The 16720-nt window shown below is 40.3% G+C and overlaps 1 protein-coding gene across 37 annotated transcripts in view; it reads left to right on the plus strand.

Moving 5' to 3' along the window:
* PLCB4 (phospholipase C beta 4) overlaps positions 1 to 16720 on the plus strand; it is a 439427-nt gene that overhangs the window by 361668 nt on the left and 61039 nt on the right. For 27 of the 37 annotated variants that reach the window (XM_070052074.1, XM_051846249.2, XM_051846237.2 and 24 more), the window contains 6 exons: positions 382 to 461; positions 1588 to 1672; positions 4503 to 4593; positions 7662 to 7757; positions 10029 to 10129; positions 13519 to 13554. In XM_070052074.1, coding sequence (XP_069908175.1) covers positions 382 to 461; positions 1588 to 1672; positions 4503 to 4593; positions 7662 to 7757; positions 10029 to 10129; positions 13519 to 13554 — 489 coding nt within the window. The remainder of the gene's footprint in view (positions 1 to 381; positions 462 to 1587; positions 1673 to 4502; positions 4594 to 7661; positions 7758 to 10028; positions 10130 to 13518; positions 13555 to 16720) is intronic. The other 10 variants (XM_070052082.1, XM_070052081.1, XM_051846252.2 and 7 more) reach the window with 1 other exon arrangement.

The following is a 16720-nucleotide window of genomic DNA, read 5'->3' on the forward strand; positions in this document are numbered from 1 at the left end:
TTTATGACAAACACATTTCTCCAGGTGGGAGGAGTTGAAGAGTGGTCTGTAGTGTAAGTCATTGGACCAAAAGCTTGCCTGCTTCTCAAGGAGAAAAGTGAGCCCTGAATCCTTGGATTATTGGGAAAGTAACTGCCATGGGAGTTAGATGAATAATCTAATAGCAGCATAACTTTGAAAAAGTAAAAGCTGTCTTTGAAAAAAAATGTAATTAGCTGTTAATTGTACCTTGGTTCTAAGTACAGGGGAGTCAAGGTGAGGGGGTTATAAGGTTCATGGGTTCTCCAGGTCTGGATTGCAGAAACTGACTTTCTGAAAGGATCTGTTAGTAGCCTCTGATTATCTTATTGTTTTTTCATTAACACTCTTTTATCTTTAAAGGATGTAATTCAAGCCATCAAGGAAACTGCATTTGTCACATCTGAATATCCTGTAATTCTCTCCTTTGAAAATCACTGCAGGTATAATGATTCATTCTACCTTAGTGGTTTTGTTCCCCCAACTCCCACTCCCCACTCCCGTGCTAAATTTTTTTAAAATAACTAAACAGTTTGTTTAGTGAGGTGCTAAGTACCAGCCATCCTCTAGGAAGGACCTACAGTCATATGTGGGTAGGATAGAGGTGGGAATCAAAAAACCAGAAAAAAAAAAAAGTCCCCTCCGAAAAATACCAAGTTGTCTTAATGTGTTTTAGAAACCCTTGCTGGGGCCGGCGCCGGGGCTCACTAGGCTAATCCTCCGCCTTGAGGCGCTGGCACACCGGGTTCTAGTCCCGGTCAGGGCACCGGATTCTTTCCCGGTTGCCCCTCTTCCAGGCCAGCTCTCTGCTGTGACCAGGGAGTGCAGTGGAGGATGGCCCAAGTACTTGGGCCCTGCACCCCATGGGAGACCAGGATAAGTACCTGGCTCCTGCCATCGGATCAGCGTGGTGCACTGGCCGCAGCGCGGCGGCCATTGGAGAGTGAACCAATGGCAAAGGAAGACCTTTCTCTCTGTCTCTCTCTCTCACTGTCCACTCTGCCTGTCAAAAAAAAAGAAAGAAACCGTTGCTGGAAACAGAGCTCAGAAACTGGGACACCTTGCTTAGAGTTCCATGGAGCTAGATGACTTAGCAGTATTATTCTATTTGAAATCAGACTTCATTAGCTTGAAATCATTGTTTATTCTTCTTACCAGCTCTCAGTGTGGGTGTGGAATCTACTTCTTTTAAAATCACACGAAACTTGTGATATTTAAAAGTACATCTGATGTCAACTTTAGGACAGTCATATAGGAATGTAGTTCAAAAAGTTCATGAGAAATGAAATTAAAGATTTTGTTTTGGTGAAAAAAATTGTATTTCCATGTGTACAGGAGGTGTTCAAAATGTTCAGGAAAAATGCCGATTCTGAAACATTATGCATGGATTTCCAAGTTGTGGTGCACCAAAATAAATTTAACTTAATTCCACTTTTCCATAAACATTTTGATGTTCCCTTATATTTTGCAGAGTGGGATCTTTAATTGTCTAGTAATGGGTATTTTTTTTTTCAGTCTTGGGCAGTTAATGGATGTTTCAATTTACAAATGCCACTTCTTTCTCTCCAGCAAATATCAACAGTACAAGATGTCCAAATATTGCGAAGATCTATTTGGGGATCTCCTGTTGAAACATGCGCTTGAATCACATCCAGTATGTATTTTTAGCAAGCCATATTTCTAGCATGAATGGATTTGTTTGGAAATTCATTTCTGAAGGGTCAAGTAGTACTGGAGGACTAATGCTTAATTTCTTCATATTTATTTAAATTCTTTGGTACAGAAAGCTTTCATCATGGTTCAGAAGGGATGTAGAGGGAGACATAAAATAAACATCTGATTCAATTTCACATTGCAGCTCTTTGGGGTCTCATGTTTTTTCAGATCTTAGCCTGAAAGTTACATAAGCACCCAGGCCAAGAGTCTAGATTCAGCAGTCATTCTCAACTTTGTCAGAATCACCTGGAGGAACTGTTACACACCCCTCTGCTGGAGCATCACTCAGCAGCTGATTAAACTGATCCAGAATTAGGCCTGAGCATGATGTCTTTAGAAAGTCATCTAGATGAGTCAGATGTGCACACTGGGATTCAGTTGGGAGCCTATTGCTGTGGAAATGTTCTGTATTGAAGTCACAGGATCCTGAAATTCAAGTTCCCAACACCAAAATAAATCCTTGAGCAAGGTTTTATATATATATATGAGGTGACTTCAAAAGTTCAGGGAAAATGGAATTAAAAGATAAGTTTATTTTCGTACAAAAAAATTGAAGTACGCATATACAAAGAGTGTTCAAAAAGTTCATTAAAATGTGTACTATGGAAAAACTACACATGGATTTCAAAATATCTTTGCACCAAAATCTTTTAATTCCATTTCCCACAAGTTTCTGAAGAGCCTATGTACATTTTTGAACTTCATTTATACCTGCTGATTTCTTCATAAAGCAAGGAATTAGCCTGTGGCTCATAGATAGGATTTATGGGACTTGTGCCTTGTATGCAGTGTTTTTATACATATCATTCTAGATTGTTCATCACATTTTTGTAAAGATCTGTGACTCCAAGAGGCTAAACTCCACTGTCACAAAAATTATTTTTAGCAAAACTTTAATGAAATTAAACTACAAAACAGTCTATAGTAGAAAAATGTTTTAGTCACTATTGACAAATAGCTTCCAGTGGGGCCAGACATAACAGCAGGAGGTAGAAGTGGAAAAAAGAAATCTCAATAGCTGATATGAGGACAGTAATCTGTGCTACACGTGAATATTCTAGGTAATAAAACAATGAATTTTTGTCAGAACTCTGTCTACAAAAACTCTAAAAATATGGGAGACCAGGCTATCTGCAACCACTACTCCCCTCACCTGATTCTTTTTCAGCCTGCTGTAGCTCTTTTTTTATTTTTTAACTTTTATTTCATAAATATAAATTTCCAAGGTACTACTTTTGGATTATAGAGGCTTTTTCCCCCCATAACCTTCCTCCCACCTGCAACCATCCCATCTCCCTCTCCCTCTCAAATCCCATTCACATCAAGATTCATTTTCAATTATCTTTATATACAGAAGATCAATTTAGTATATACTAAGTAAAGATTTCAACAGTTTGCACCCACACAGAAACACAAAGTATAAAGTACTGTTTGAGTACTAGTTATACCGTTAATTCGCATAGTACAACACATTAAGGACAGAGATCCTACATGGGGAGTAGGAGCACAGTGAATCCTGTTGTTGATTTTACAACAACACTCTTATTTATGACATCAGCAATCACCCGAGGCTCTTGTCATGAGCTGCCAAGGCAATGGAAGCCCCTTGAGTTCGCCAACTCAAGACAAGGCCATAGTCAAAGTGGAAGTTCTCTCCTCTCTTCAGAGAAAGGTACCTCCTTCTTTGCTGCAGGTGCCCTGCCCATACGTTTACAACACTTTCTGTCTCCTGGTTGGGTTAAGGTGCTTGCTGTTTTTTCAGCGGAGTGGTATATACCTACATGGCAGGGATTTGGGAAGCATAGGTCATGTAAATGGGACACCTGCTCCCTGAAGGAAAGAGCTTTCAATCAAGTGTGTGTGGGGGAGGGGGAGTTGGGACAGGGATAGGAACAGGACACACATGTCAGCATGCAGTGGAAAAAGAAGATGGTCCAGACTGTGTTGCAAATTTGTTGGCAATGTCCTGGTTAAAAAAAAAAAGGGATTGGTGGTAGTGGACCACTTCCCTCAGACTTCCTAAAAGGAGCAGCATTTCATCAGAAAGTTTCATTTTGAGACAAGAAATGTATGGTATCTTGCAGGTCACAAGTAAGATAAACATAGGTTTTCTAAATGAGTGGAAAGTGAATGGTTGGGTGTGGAGATGGATGGTTGGGGGAATCAGTAATGGACAACTACATCTGGAACAATTCTCTGGATAAAAGGATACATCCTTCCTGACATACATGTAGCGGCTGAAGCCATATGGAGTTCAGATTCTAGTATTAGGACCATTCTCTCTTCGATCCCCTTATTGAACTTTCAAAACCGTAATCCCAAGTATTGAGGTTAGATTAACTATGGGGCACACAAGCTTACTATACAGTGAAAACACTCAGGGATGTGGAGATCTCATCTGGGAAAAACCAACTGTGATTCCCCAGTGTGATGCCTTGTATTTCACCATACACTTAGAAGGTACAAGGTCTGAAGCGAAATAGGACCCTCTCCCTGAACACCAACCCCGCTTATACCTCAGCTCCACTGGGGAAACTGGGGACTTCTGCACACCTCTGCAAACCTTGTAGATTTCAAGTTTGCAGCCTTAGTCTGTGCTTTCACATTGGAAGCAGGGGATTAATTTGGATTGGGGAATGAACACATAAAACTGCACTGACTGCCATCTAGTGGATCTGGGTTGTATGACTCCCAAGCCACGCATGCTTGCCCTGGACTGGAAGGATGGAGAAGCACCACCTTTCACTAATTCAACTCTTTCTGTTTAGCTCGAACCAGGCAGACCTTTGCCATCCCCCAATGACCTCAAAAGAAAGATTCTCATCAAAAATAAACGACTGAAACCTGAAGTTGAAAAAAGTAAGTCAGATACGCGCATACAATGGAAGCAAACATGATGTGTTTGGTCAACTCAACTGCCTAGAATGATACTTACTTTAAAACTGTTGATTTGGGAGTGAGGAGTGTAGTGGTGATGCTACATATACTTTTCAGAGAAAAGTTGCCATATTTTCATTTCAGTTTGATTTCTTTCTCAACTTAGTTACTAACAGTGGGGAAAGCATAGTCATAGTTTCATATGCCAGATTCTGGAGGGATGCCAAGGGATGTAGGGAAGAAGCATTGTGGGAGAAGCATTGTAGAATCTATCAAGGTATATAAAGAACTAGCATTTTGTAACTTTATGGACTCTGAAGTCCTTTTTAAAAATTTTCCTTTAGGGAAAAGTGTTGTGGCACAGTGGGTTAACTCACTGTCTGGAGCACCTGTATCCCATATCTGACAGCCAGTTTGAGTCCTGGCTACTCTGCTTCCAATCCAGCTTCTAACTAATGCGTCTTGGGAAGTGGTGAATGATGGTTCAAGTACTTGAGTCCCTGCCACCCATCTGGGAGACCTGATGGAGTTCTGGCTGTCGCAGGCTTTTGAAGAGTGAGCCATTGGTAGGAGATCCCTGTCTCTCTCTGTTGCTCTGCCTTTCAATAGAGGAAAATAAATAAACATTTTGAAAAGCTTTCTTTTGTAGTTTGCCCATGTAATACATACATAGACCCTAGATAAATATTTATGTGTATCTGTGTGAATAGAGAGATAAATGGCTTTATGTAGATATATTTCCTTTTATTTTCCCAGAACATTTTCTCTGAAAATTTTTTTCAGAGCATCTCTTAGTTCAGTGCATTAATAGAATAAAATATTTGTATGATTTCAGTGTGTTTTCCTTCCAGGTACCCTAAATAACAATTTAAAAATAATTTTAATGGTTATTTTTATTACAGAAGCAATTATTCCGCAAGAAAAATAAAACAAGGAAAAATATAAGAAAATAGTAGAATAACACTAAATTATGTGTTACACACACTTAATATGTAATAAAACACATGTAGACACATGTACATATTTAGACATTTTAACAAAACTGAAATGTTAACTATGTTGGTTTTTCATTTTTAATAATTCAACCAATTAAGTATACTTATATCCAGTATGATACAAATCTACATACTAACTTTAATCCCAATGTATGAAACACTTTACAGAATTCATTGTATGACACTTAGAATTTTTCTATTTATTATAGCATAATTTAACCAGCCCTAAGTTTATGAATTTTCACTATTAAAAGCAACCCTGGTAAACATGGATGAATTTTCATTGTGTACGTTTGTATAACTTTCTACTTAGAATCAGTTAGTGCAGTTAGTTATTTGGTCACAGCATACACATTTATATTATGATTTATCTTTTCAGAAAAGTTATACCAATTTAAACTCTCATCAGTGATGTACAGAATGCCTATTTCCCAGCAAATACCCTTTATCCTGACTATGGACCATGTTTATATGTGTGCTCAACTAATAGAAGAAAAATGATAGACTCACTTTTTTTTTTTTTTTTTGACAGGCAGAGTTAGACAAAGAGAGAGAGAGACAGAGAGAAAGGTCTTCCTTTTTTCCGTCAGTTCACCCACCAAGTGGCTGCTGTGGCTGGCGGGCTGTGCTGATCCGAAGCCAGGAGCCAGGTGCCTCCTCCTGGTCTCCCATGCGGGTGCAGGGCCCAAGGACCTGAGCCATCCTCCACTGCCCTCCCAGGCCACAGCAGAGAGCTGGACTGGAAGAGGAGCAACCGGGACAGAATCCGGTGCCCCGACCGGGACTAGAACCTGGGGTGCAGGCGCTGCAGGCACAGGATTAGCCAAGTGAGCTGCGGCACCAGCCCAGCCTCACTTTTTTATTTGCATCTTTTTGATAACTGGTTTTTGATACCATGATTTATAATTTCTTCCTACATGTTTTCTCATTTTTACAAAAATTATTTTACTTACCTTAATTTTACTGACTTATAAAAACCTTTTTATATATTAGGATAATAAACCTGGTTATATCCATTGAAAATACTTTTTAAAAATTTTTTTTGAAGATTTATTTTATTTATTAGACAGAGTTACAGAGAAAGGTAGAGACAGAGAGAGAAGTCTTCCATCCGCTGGTTCACTCCCAAGATGGTCACAAAGGCCGGAGCTATGCTGATCTGAAGCCAGGAGCCAGGAGCTTCTTCCAGGTCTCCCACACAGGTGCAGGGGCCCAAGGAGTTGGGCCATCTTGTACTGCTATCCCAGGCCATAGCAGAGAGCTGGATCAGAAGAGGAGCAGCTGGGACTAGAACCGGTGCCCATATGGGATGTTGGCGCTTCAGGCCAGGGTTTTAACCCACTGTGCCACAGCAAAGGGAGAGAGAGGAAGACAGAGCACCCACTATTAATTCAGTTTCCAAATTCCTACAGCAGCCAGGGCAGAGTCAGGGCTGGAGCCAGGAACCAGTAACTCAGTACGGATCTCCCACGTGGGTAGAAGAACCCAACTACTTGAGCTATCACCTGCTGCCTTCCAGGGTCTGAAATGGCAGGAAGCTGGAATTGGGAACTGGAACTGGGAATTGAACCCAGGCACTCCAATAGTGGAGGCATGTGTCTTAACTTCTGGGTCAGCTGCCCAGGCCAGTACCCAGGTTGTTGTTTGTTTGTTTGTTTGTTTTTCCTAAAGTTTTGTTGATCTCCAACATGCGTGTCTCTTTCCTATCATTTCATAACATTGGTTGAGCTTTCGTTGTCAAGCCTGAAATCTTTCATGAGGACACAGCTTCTCTCTCAAACCTGGCGACACGATTTTGGACAGTTCTCCCAAGTTCCAATTGTTATTCATCGTGTGTTCATAATGTGGTTGTTGTACATTCCTTAGAAAGCCAAGACCACCAGGTATGGGTGAGATAGCGTCTGATTCTGAATTTTAGGAATATGGGCAACAAATGCTTAAACGATGTTTCCTTTCCCTTTTCAGTTCCTCCTTCTCCGTATTAGCCTTAAAGCCCAGATTTTGTTGTGATCTCACATCTGTTACCATCTCCTTCTTGTTTGCTTTTAATAATAGAACAGCTCGAAGCTTTGAAAAGCATGATGGAGGCTGGAGAATCTGCTTCCCCAGCTAACATTTTAGAGGATGATAATGAAGAGGAAATAGAAAGTGGTAAGTTATTTTTTAAAAGTTACATGACACGTCTTAAAGTAAGAAAAACGTAAATTTGTCTCAGTGGACCCTTTTATATAATGGTGACATTTTAATTCTCAATAGTCAGGTGTGTATTCATGGGTCAACCTTAATCTTTTGGCAGTTTTGTTATTTTTCCAAATACGATTTCTTCCAATTTTTCTGGGTACCAGATTTTAGTTGCTTAGTCACCTGCCTTCCTGTGGTGTGTTCAGCTGCTTAGCAAAAATGCACAGCTAGAGAACCCTTGAAACACTCACTGTAGTAGGCAGGGGTTGGAGGAAAAAGAACATTTTGCAATCCCTTATTACAGACAAAAACGTGAACTTCAGTCTTATTATAATGATAGCATTAAGACGAGGGAAGGACTGTATGGGTAGAATGGTTCACATGTATTCCCAAAGTGAACTGGAGACTCATAGACATCTATTTTAGTTATTTCTCTGTTATAACAAAATACCAAATTCTGAGTTTTTTTAAGAAAAGAGGTTTATTTAGCTTAATAGTTCTGGGGTCCTAGAGTATAGTGCTGGCGTTGTCTCAGCTTCTGAGCAGAGCCTCAGAGTGGATGGTACCACCAGGTAAGAGCACATAGGAGAGAGACCAAGGGGAAGTGCCAAGCTCCCTTCGTAACAACCTACTTTCATAGTAACCAGTCAAGTCCAAGAGAGGGAGAACTCTGAGAAAAAAGCATTAATCTTGCATAAAGCCCCAGGACTTCTCAACACTGTTGCATTGGAGCAAGACTCAATGCTAGTTTTTGATGGTGACATACTATATTTAAACTATAGGATCAGTGTTAAAATTTCAAGTTCACATTCCTTCAAATAACCAGCTTACTATAATTATCTTTACAGGTAGACAATGTCAGTAAAGTCATCCTTGCTTAAAATATTTGAATATTTACCATTACCTTGTATTTTATATTGGCTCTAATAGCCATAACCATATGCTTGATTTGAAATGGGTGATTTGAAATGGGTAATTTGAGAGTTTGGGGATGTTTTTAGAAAATTATTTGTTCCCTTGCTTAACATAAGATGATTTGGACTTGCATTGGGTTAGATAATTCTGTGTATTTGTATGATGGTTTTGGGCTGAATAATTTATAAATATTTGAAAAAACTCTGGGCATTTATTATCCAAACATTTGAACTATGCTTTTAGGAATGTTAAATACATAGGTAAAAATCTGAAAGCTGTGAGAATTAACTCATCTCATCTGTGACCCCTTAATAAAGATTCCTGTCTATAGGACAGAGTTCATAAATGATGCAAGTGTAGGTCCAAACCATGGTTTTGAGTCCATTATCAGAGAATAGTCATAATGGGTTACTTTCAAAAGTTTTTTGTGAAAGGAGAGTCTGGGAGGCCAAGGTTATTAGATATTCTTCAACTGATGCTTGTTGTAGTGATCTGTTACTGTGTGATAAGCTACCTCAACACTGAAATGCTTGAAACACACACTTTTATTACCCTTCATAGTTTCGTGGGTCCTCTGGGCCCAGATAGGTGGGTTCTCCTTTTGGTTTCTCATGACATCTGAGACTGGAGTCTTCTGAAGGTTCAGCCGGGCCAGTTCCCCAAGATGACTCATTCATCACATGACTGGCAGTTCAACTGCTGGGCCTGTTTCTCCTACTAGCTGGGTTATATATGTGATTCTTAGGTTCCCTCAGTAAAATGTGGCTGGAGTTCTGGTCAGTCAGTTGGCTATAATTACGTTGGTGTCACAGGATGGTCCTACTCTACATGCCTGGCTAGAATCTGTAAGTTAAATTTATCAGAACAGCAGCAAGAGGACACTAAGCATAGTTCAAGAACACAGGCTTGGCTGAAGGCTGTAGAAAATAGAAAAGGCTCTTAGTGAAAGCATGTGCCTAATTAGATTTGGAATGGTGTATAGCTCCTAGGACTCTGATACAAGCAGTGGAAAATACCAAAATTGTGTGTGTGTATACACATTAACCCTGAGAATAACAGCATGAATTCATACAGTTCTTTTAATGCTATAATTGTTAAGCCTCTCCCATTTTATATGGAACATGACCATTGACTTCAATAGTTTTCATCCAGCTAGGAAAGGTAGACTAGAAAAATGATATTAAATGGAAATTTAGTAATGATGGTGAGAGGTTACAGACTATAGGTCATGGAAACCTAGAGTTATGTTCTACCCAAGGTTATGGGTGAAGTGTAATTGCTTGGTAGTAATTTGGCTCAAAGATTTTCCTTTCATCTTTCACAAAGCTGACCAAGAGGAGGAAGCTCACCCCGAATTCAAATTTGGAAATGAACTTTCTGCAGATGACTTGGGTCACAAGGAAGCTGTTGCAAATAGTGTCAAAAAGGTCAGACTCTTCATATCCCTTTTCTTTAATGACTCTCAAGAAGTAGCTACTGCTATTTATGCGATTTTGGAAATGCAACAACTACAGGAGAATTACGTAGTCTATAGTCCCCTTCTAATTGGTGTGGACAAAAGTCCCTGCTGCCTGCTGGGTGACTAGAACTTCACACACACACACACACACACACATACACACACACACATAATGAAATGAAAAAGAGTGTTAAAATTAAGCATGTTCAGTGTCAATCACTACTCATTTAACTAGTGCCATTAAAAATATTATCACTTAGGCCGGTGCCGTGGCTCACTTGGCTAATCCTCCACCTGCGGCGCTGGCACCCCGGGTTCTAGTCCCAGTTGGGGCACTGGGTACTAGTCCCAGTTGCTCCTCTTCCAGTCCAGCTTTCTGCTGTGGCCCAGGAGGGCAGTGGAGGATGGCCCAAGTGCTTGGGTCCCTGCACCCACATGGGAGACCAGGAGGAAGCACCGGCTCCTGGCTTCGGATCAGCTCAGTGCCAACCATTGCGGCCATTAGGAGAGTGAACCAACGGAAGGAAGACCTTTCTCTGTCTCTCACTGTCTATAACTCTCTCACTGTCTCTCTCTCTCTCACCGTCTAACTCTGCCTGTCAAAAAAAGAAAAATATTATCATTTATCACATTATTGTAGATGGGCGGAAAACAAAATCCCAGTGGCACCAATTAACCTGTTGCAATCATAAGGGAATTGACCTCAAAATATTCTAAGTCCTCAGTAAGGAAGTTAGCAGTTTTACTAGTTATGTAAGGATACTTCAAAAAGTTTGTGGAAAAGTATAATTAAAAATTAGGTTTATTTTGATGCAAAACATTTATAAATTCATGCACTGTTTTTTCATAACATGCATTTCCATGAATTGTACATCTTTGTACATTGTACATCTTCTTCCTAATATACATGCATAAAAATATTTCAGGCTATTCACCCAAGAAAGATTACCATGTACCTACCTTTATTAGGTACAGTCTAAGCCATTGCAATCTGTAAGGGTCAAAACAAAATTGCTGGTGCCGACAGTGTGGCTTAGTAGGCTAAACCTCCGCTGCAGCACCAGCATCCTTTATGGCTCCAATTCGTGTCCTGGCTGCTCTTCTTCCAATCCAGTTCTCTGCTATGACCTGGGAAAGCAGTGCAGGATGGTCCAAGTGCTTGAGCTCCTGTATTCACATGGGAGACCTGGAAGAAGCTCCTGACTACTGGCTTCAAATCAGCTCAGCTCCGGTTGTTGCTGCCATTTGAGGAGTGAGCCAGCAGACAGAAGACCTTTATCTCTGACTCTCCCTCTCTCTGTAACTCTACTTCTCAAATAAATAAATAAAATCTTAAACACACACACACACACACACACACACACACACACACACTTGTTTTCTTCCCTTAGGCTGATTATAATTTAGAGAAGTGGGTGGGGATCAGACCAAAAACAAATAAGTAGTCAAGTTTAATTATAGCTTACAATGAGTGCTATCATGAAAATTAAAATAAGCACTAAAATGGAGAGTGGGGGCCTGCGCTGTGGCGCAGTGAGTTAATGCTCTGTCCTGAAGCACTGGCATCCCATATGGGTGCCAGTTCTAGTCCCGGCTGCTCCTCTTCCAATCCGGCTCTCTGCTATGTCCTGGGAAAGCAGTAGAAGATGGCACAAGTCCTAGGACCCCTGCACCCATGTGGGAGACCCGGAAGAAGCTCCTGGCTCCTGGTTTCTGGCTTCGGATTGGCACAGCTCCAGCCATTGTGGCCATCTGGGGAGTGAACCAGTGGATGGAAGACCTCTCTCTCTGTCTCTACTCTCTCTGTAACTCTGTCTTTCAAATAAATAAAATAAATCTTTTTAAAAAAATAAAATGGAGAGTGATGAGATGGAAGGAATAAGAAAACCAGGACCCAAAGTGGAATGAAGAATCTGCCACACACAGAGATAGAGGAGTAACTTTCCATGAAGAGACTACAACCATAACAAAGGTGATGTGAGTAGAGTGAACTGAATGAGGGATAGAGGGGCCAACGTGGCACAGTAGATAAAGCCATGGCCTGCAATGCCAGTATCCTATAAAGGTATCAGTTCAAGTCCTGGCTGTTCTACTTCCAATCCACTCCCTGATAATGGCCTAGGAAAACCAGCAGAAGATGACCCAAGTGTTTGAGTCCCTGCCATCCATGTGGGAGACCTAGTTGAAGCTTCTAGCCCAGCACTGGCCATTTCAACCATCTAGGGAGTGAAGTAATGGATGGAAGATCTCTCTGTCTCTCCTTCTCTCTCTCTGTCTCTGACTTCCAAAAAAATTAAATAAATTAAAAAAAAATGAGGGATAGAGTAAAACAGGGTAACAAAGAGCAGATAAATGGGAATGAGATGATGTAGGATTTTGGAGGTGTTTAGGAGAAATTCAAACTGTGAGTGAAAAGTGAAGGCATTGAAAAACTTTAAAAGGGGTCAGAGTAGACTGATAATGGTAATGGAAACCCGATCACTTGAGCATTACACTTCTTCCCAGGGTCTGCATTAGCAGGGCTCTGGAGTCAGGTGCCAGAGCCAAGTACTAAACCCAGGCACTCCAGTATGGAACACCAGCATCTTAACCATTATGCTAGCTGCTTGCTGTGCCTGATACGGGTTTTCAAAGCTGGCCAGGGTTACTCAGTGGTGACAGATTTAGAATGAAATTGAATGGAAGCAAGAAAAGCTGTTAGGACAGGATTGGAAAAGAAGATAGCAAAAATGGAGAGGACAGGGCTAAATGGTTTCAAGATATATTAAGAAAGCTGGAGTAGGCATATGATGCAATGGTTAAGATTCCACTTGTGACATCCTTATCACAGTGTCTGGGTTCTAGCCCTAGCTCTGCTTTCTATCCAGCTTTCTGCCAATGTGAACACTGGAAAGCAAGTAGGCAACAGCTGAAGGAGTTGTGTCCCTGCCACTATGTGGGCTGCCCAGATTTAGTTCACAGCTCCTGGCTTCAACCTGGACCTAGCCCTGGCTGTTGTGGGCATGTGGGAAGTAAACCACCACATGGAAGTTCTGTCTATCTCTTTCTCTCAATGTGTCCCTCTGCCTTTCAAATAAAAAAATTTAAAATAATTTAAAAAGATATATTGAAGAATCAAAAATGGCACAAGTTTCTGTAGCCAAAAGTCATATAATTCTGGTATATAAAACAGTGAAATAATCAAATCTTTTCAGTACTTTCTTTTCTCCATGGATTTATGGCCTCAAAAATTTCCTATCTTAACAAGTAAATGAAGTAACACATCTGCATAAATTTATGAAAACATACATATGGCTACTAAATTTGTGATTTTGCCCCATAGGGAAGTAAACAAATTAATTTCTTTCTCTAATTTAGGCCTCAGATGATCTTGACCATGAAAATAACAAAAAGGTAACCAAATAATTCCATTGTAAATTGACTTTTCATTTTGAGACACCCATATGTGGCCCTCTAATACTAACATTTTGAACTGAGTGTTCTTATTCCTCCATCTCCCCCCAGCCTTCAGATCATAAGTCTTAGTGTTTATGGACTAATCATTGGCAAGCTGGATGCATCCAATGTAAACATTTCCGAAGGAAAGAATTGCAGGGATGAAATTATGCAGTCCTGTTATAAATAATAAATTCAGGGCTGGTGAATTAGATGATTTTCTTGAAAATAGGTGTTTGATGCAGTAAGGGATTTTCTTAACTGGAATTAGAGAGGTAATTCCTGGAGTAAGATCACCTAAACATCAGTATATTGAATTTGAAAATAAAGTTGAGCTAACAGGTCATCAAGTCCATGTTATAGTGGTTCTGACAGCAGTGACATTCTGAATTATTACTACTTAATTTTATACTGAATACTTTCTGGGATGCTATTAGATATTAGGCTTATTGTAAGAAAGGTAGAGTCACATTTTCAGTTTCTTTTGTTCAAGTTTATTTTTTTCATTGACAAGTAAAATTGTGTATTTATGATATGCAATTTGATGTTTTGAAGTATGTGTGCATTGTGGACTAGCTAAATCTAGCTAGTGAACATGAGTATTACTGCATAGAGTTATTTCAGTTTCTTTTATGCTCTAATATTCTTCATGATAGTCAAAATGGAGTTATTTAGGACGTATACATGGTTTATTATACAGTAATGACACTGATGACAGTCACAGGCAGAAATTTGCTTTGTGAATTGACTCATGAACTCTGTACCTTACTGCCTGTGAAGTCCTATCTTATGTGGAATGAGACCCTATCTGCACACTGTGTCAGTATTACATTTAAAGAACTGGGAATAAATCAGTTCAGAGCCTTCTCCTAAAATTTTTGTGACTACCCTCTTCTTTTATACTAACTAGAATTTCTTTTTTTAAAAAAAACCATTGTCTTAAAAAAAGATTATTTACCTGAGAGGCAGAGTTACAGAGAGAGAGAGAGAGAGAGAGAGAGAGAGAGAGAGGTCTTCCATCCACTGGTTCATTCCCAAATGACTGCAACTGCCAGAGCTAAGCTGATCTGACGCCAGGAGCCAGAAGCTTCTTCTGGGTCTCCCATATCAGTCAAGGGCCCAAGCACTTGGGTTATCTTCCACTGCCTTCCCAGGCCATAGCAGAGAGCTGGGTTAGAAGAGCAGCAGCCAGGACTTGAACTGGAGCCCATGTGGGATGGTGGCACCATGATGCGGGCTTAACCTAATAAACCACAACATCAGCCCCATGTATTACATTTTAAAGAACTGTGGATAAATCAGATCACAGCCCTCTACTAAAATATATGTAAATACCCTCTTCTTTCATGCTAACTAGAATTTCTTTTAGTCATTGTCTTTTAAAGATTTATTTATTAATTTGAGAGAGTTACAGACAGAGACAGGGAGAGACAAAGGGAGAACTCTTCCATCTCCTGCTTCATTTCCCAAATGGCTGCAAGGGCCAGAGCTGGGACTGATACAAAGAGCTTCTTCCAGGTTGCCCATGCAGGGGCAGGGTCCCACGCACTTGGGCTGTATTCCACTGCTTTCCCAGGCCATAGCAGAGAGCTGGATTGGAAGAGAAGCAGCCAGGACTAGTATCGGAGCCCATATGGGATGCTGGCACTGCAGGCAGAGGCTTAACCTACTACACCACAGTGTCTGCACCTACTAGAATTTCTTAAGGTACTAGTGTCAGCACTGCACAGGTTGATTGATATTTGGTCATTACCATTTATTTGCAGTTATTTTAACCCTCAAGACCTCAGTCCTCTAAAGTGTCATTGGGTAGGGCTTTAATCCTCATGTTACTTAGCTGACAGTAATGAGCTTGTACAAGAATTCTTCCCAGTGCCTGGCACTTAATATTGGTGCTATTTATTGTCACTAAACACACAAGAAGGAAGCAGATTTCATGTCTGTCCTGATTTTATGGTGAGAGTTTGTACAACTGAAGGGAATGATTAAAAACAAATGGCATCGTTTGGTTACTTATCTCATGTTTTTTTGGTGAAATCATTGTGATGGTTTAGAATGCTCAGATTATTTAGACATCAGTTACGACAGACAAATAATCTGACTGTTTTATGCTCATGGGTGGCTTCAGGTGACCAAGTAGTTTGTCCACCTAGATTCAGTCCATACAGGAAATTTGTCTTTTCTAAATCTGCAAAATGTTGATCTCTTTGGAAGGAATTATTTCTTGTTACTGGTTTTGTTGTTTTTTTCTGGTTTATCAAGTAGTAAACTAAAATAATTCATTTTCTTTTCTGCTATGTGTAGAGTAATACAGCGTCAATATATCCCATGTAGTGAGTTAACAGACTATTTTAAAAACAAGCACTTCTTACAAAGTACCATAGGGGCCGGCCCAGCACTGTAGCTTAGCAGGTAAAGCTGCTGGCTGCAGTGCTGGCATGCCATATGGGCTCCAGTTTGAGTCCTGGCTGCTCCACTTCCAATTTAGCTCTCTGCTATGGCCTGGGAAAGCACTGGAAGATGGCACAAGTGCTTTTGCCCCTGCACCCACATGGGAGACCTAGAAGAAGCTCCTGGCTCCCGGCTTCAGATCGGTTCAGCCCCAGCCGTTGCGGCCATTTGTAGAGTGAACCAGTGAATGGAAGACCTCTGTCTCTCTCTGCCTCTGCCTCTCCATAACTCTGCCTTTAAAATAAAATAAATTTTTTAAAAATCCATGGGAAAATAGAATGAAAAGATTATTAAAAACAAAAGTACTATAAACCACTTGCATGTTTGACTTCAGTTCTGGAGTTCTGCTACTATAAAATATGGTCCCAGACCAGCCAGATCAACAGCCCGGGAACTACCCATGGAAAGATAAATTCTTGGTCCTCATTCAGACTCATTTCTCTACAGACTGTGAGGGCTGGGACCAAGAATCTGTCCTAACAACCTGTCATAACACCTGCAGGCAATTCTGATGCTCACTAAACTTTGAGGCTCATTGTTTTTTACCCTGTGCCTCAACATATGAAAATATAAATGATAATACCTGGTATACAGAAGAGATATGGTATCTTCAAAACTTTGTGGAAACATACTTTTGCACTAAAATAAATTAATCATCTAGAAATTAATTAAT

Source organism: Oryctolagus cuniculus, chromosome 11 (genome assembly GCF_964237555.1).
Source record: "Oryctolagus cuniculus chromosome 11, mOryCun1.1, whole genome shotgun sequence".
NCBI lineage: Eukaryota > Metazoa > Chordata > Mammalia > Lagomorpha > Leporidae > Oryctolagus > Oryctolagus cuniculus.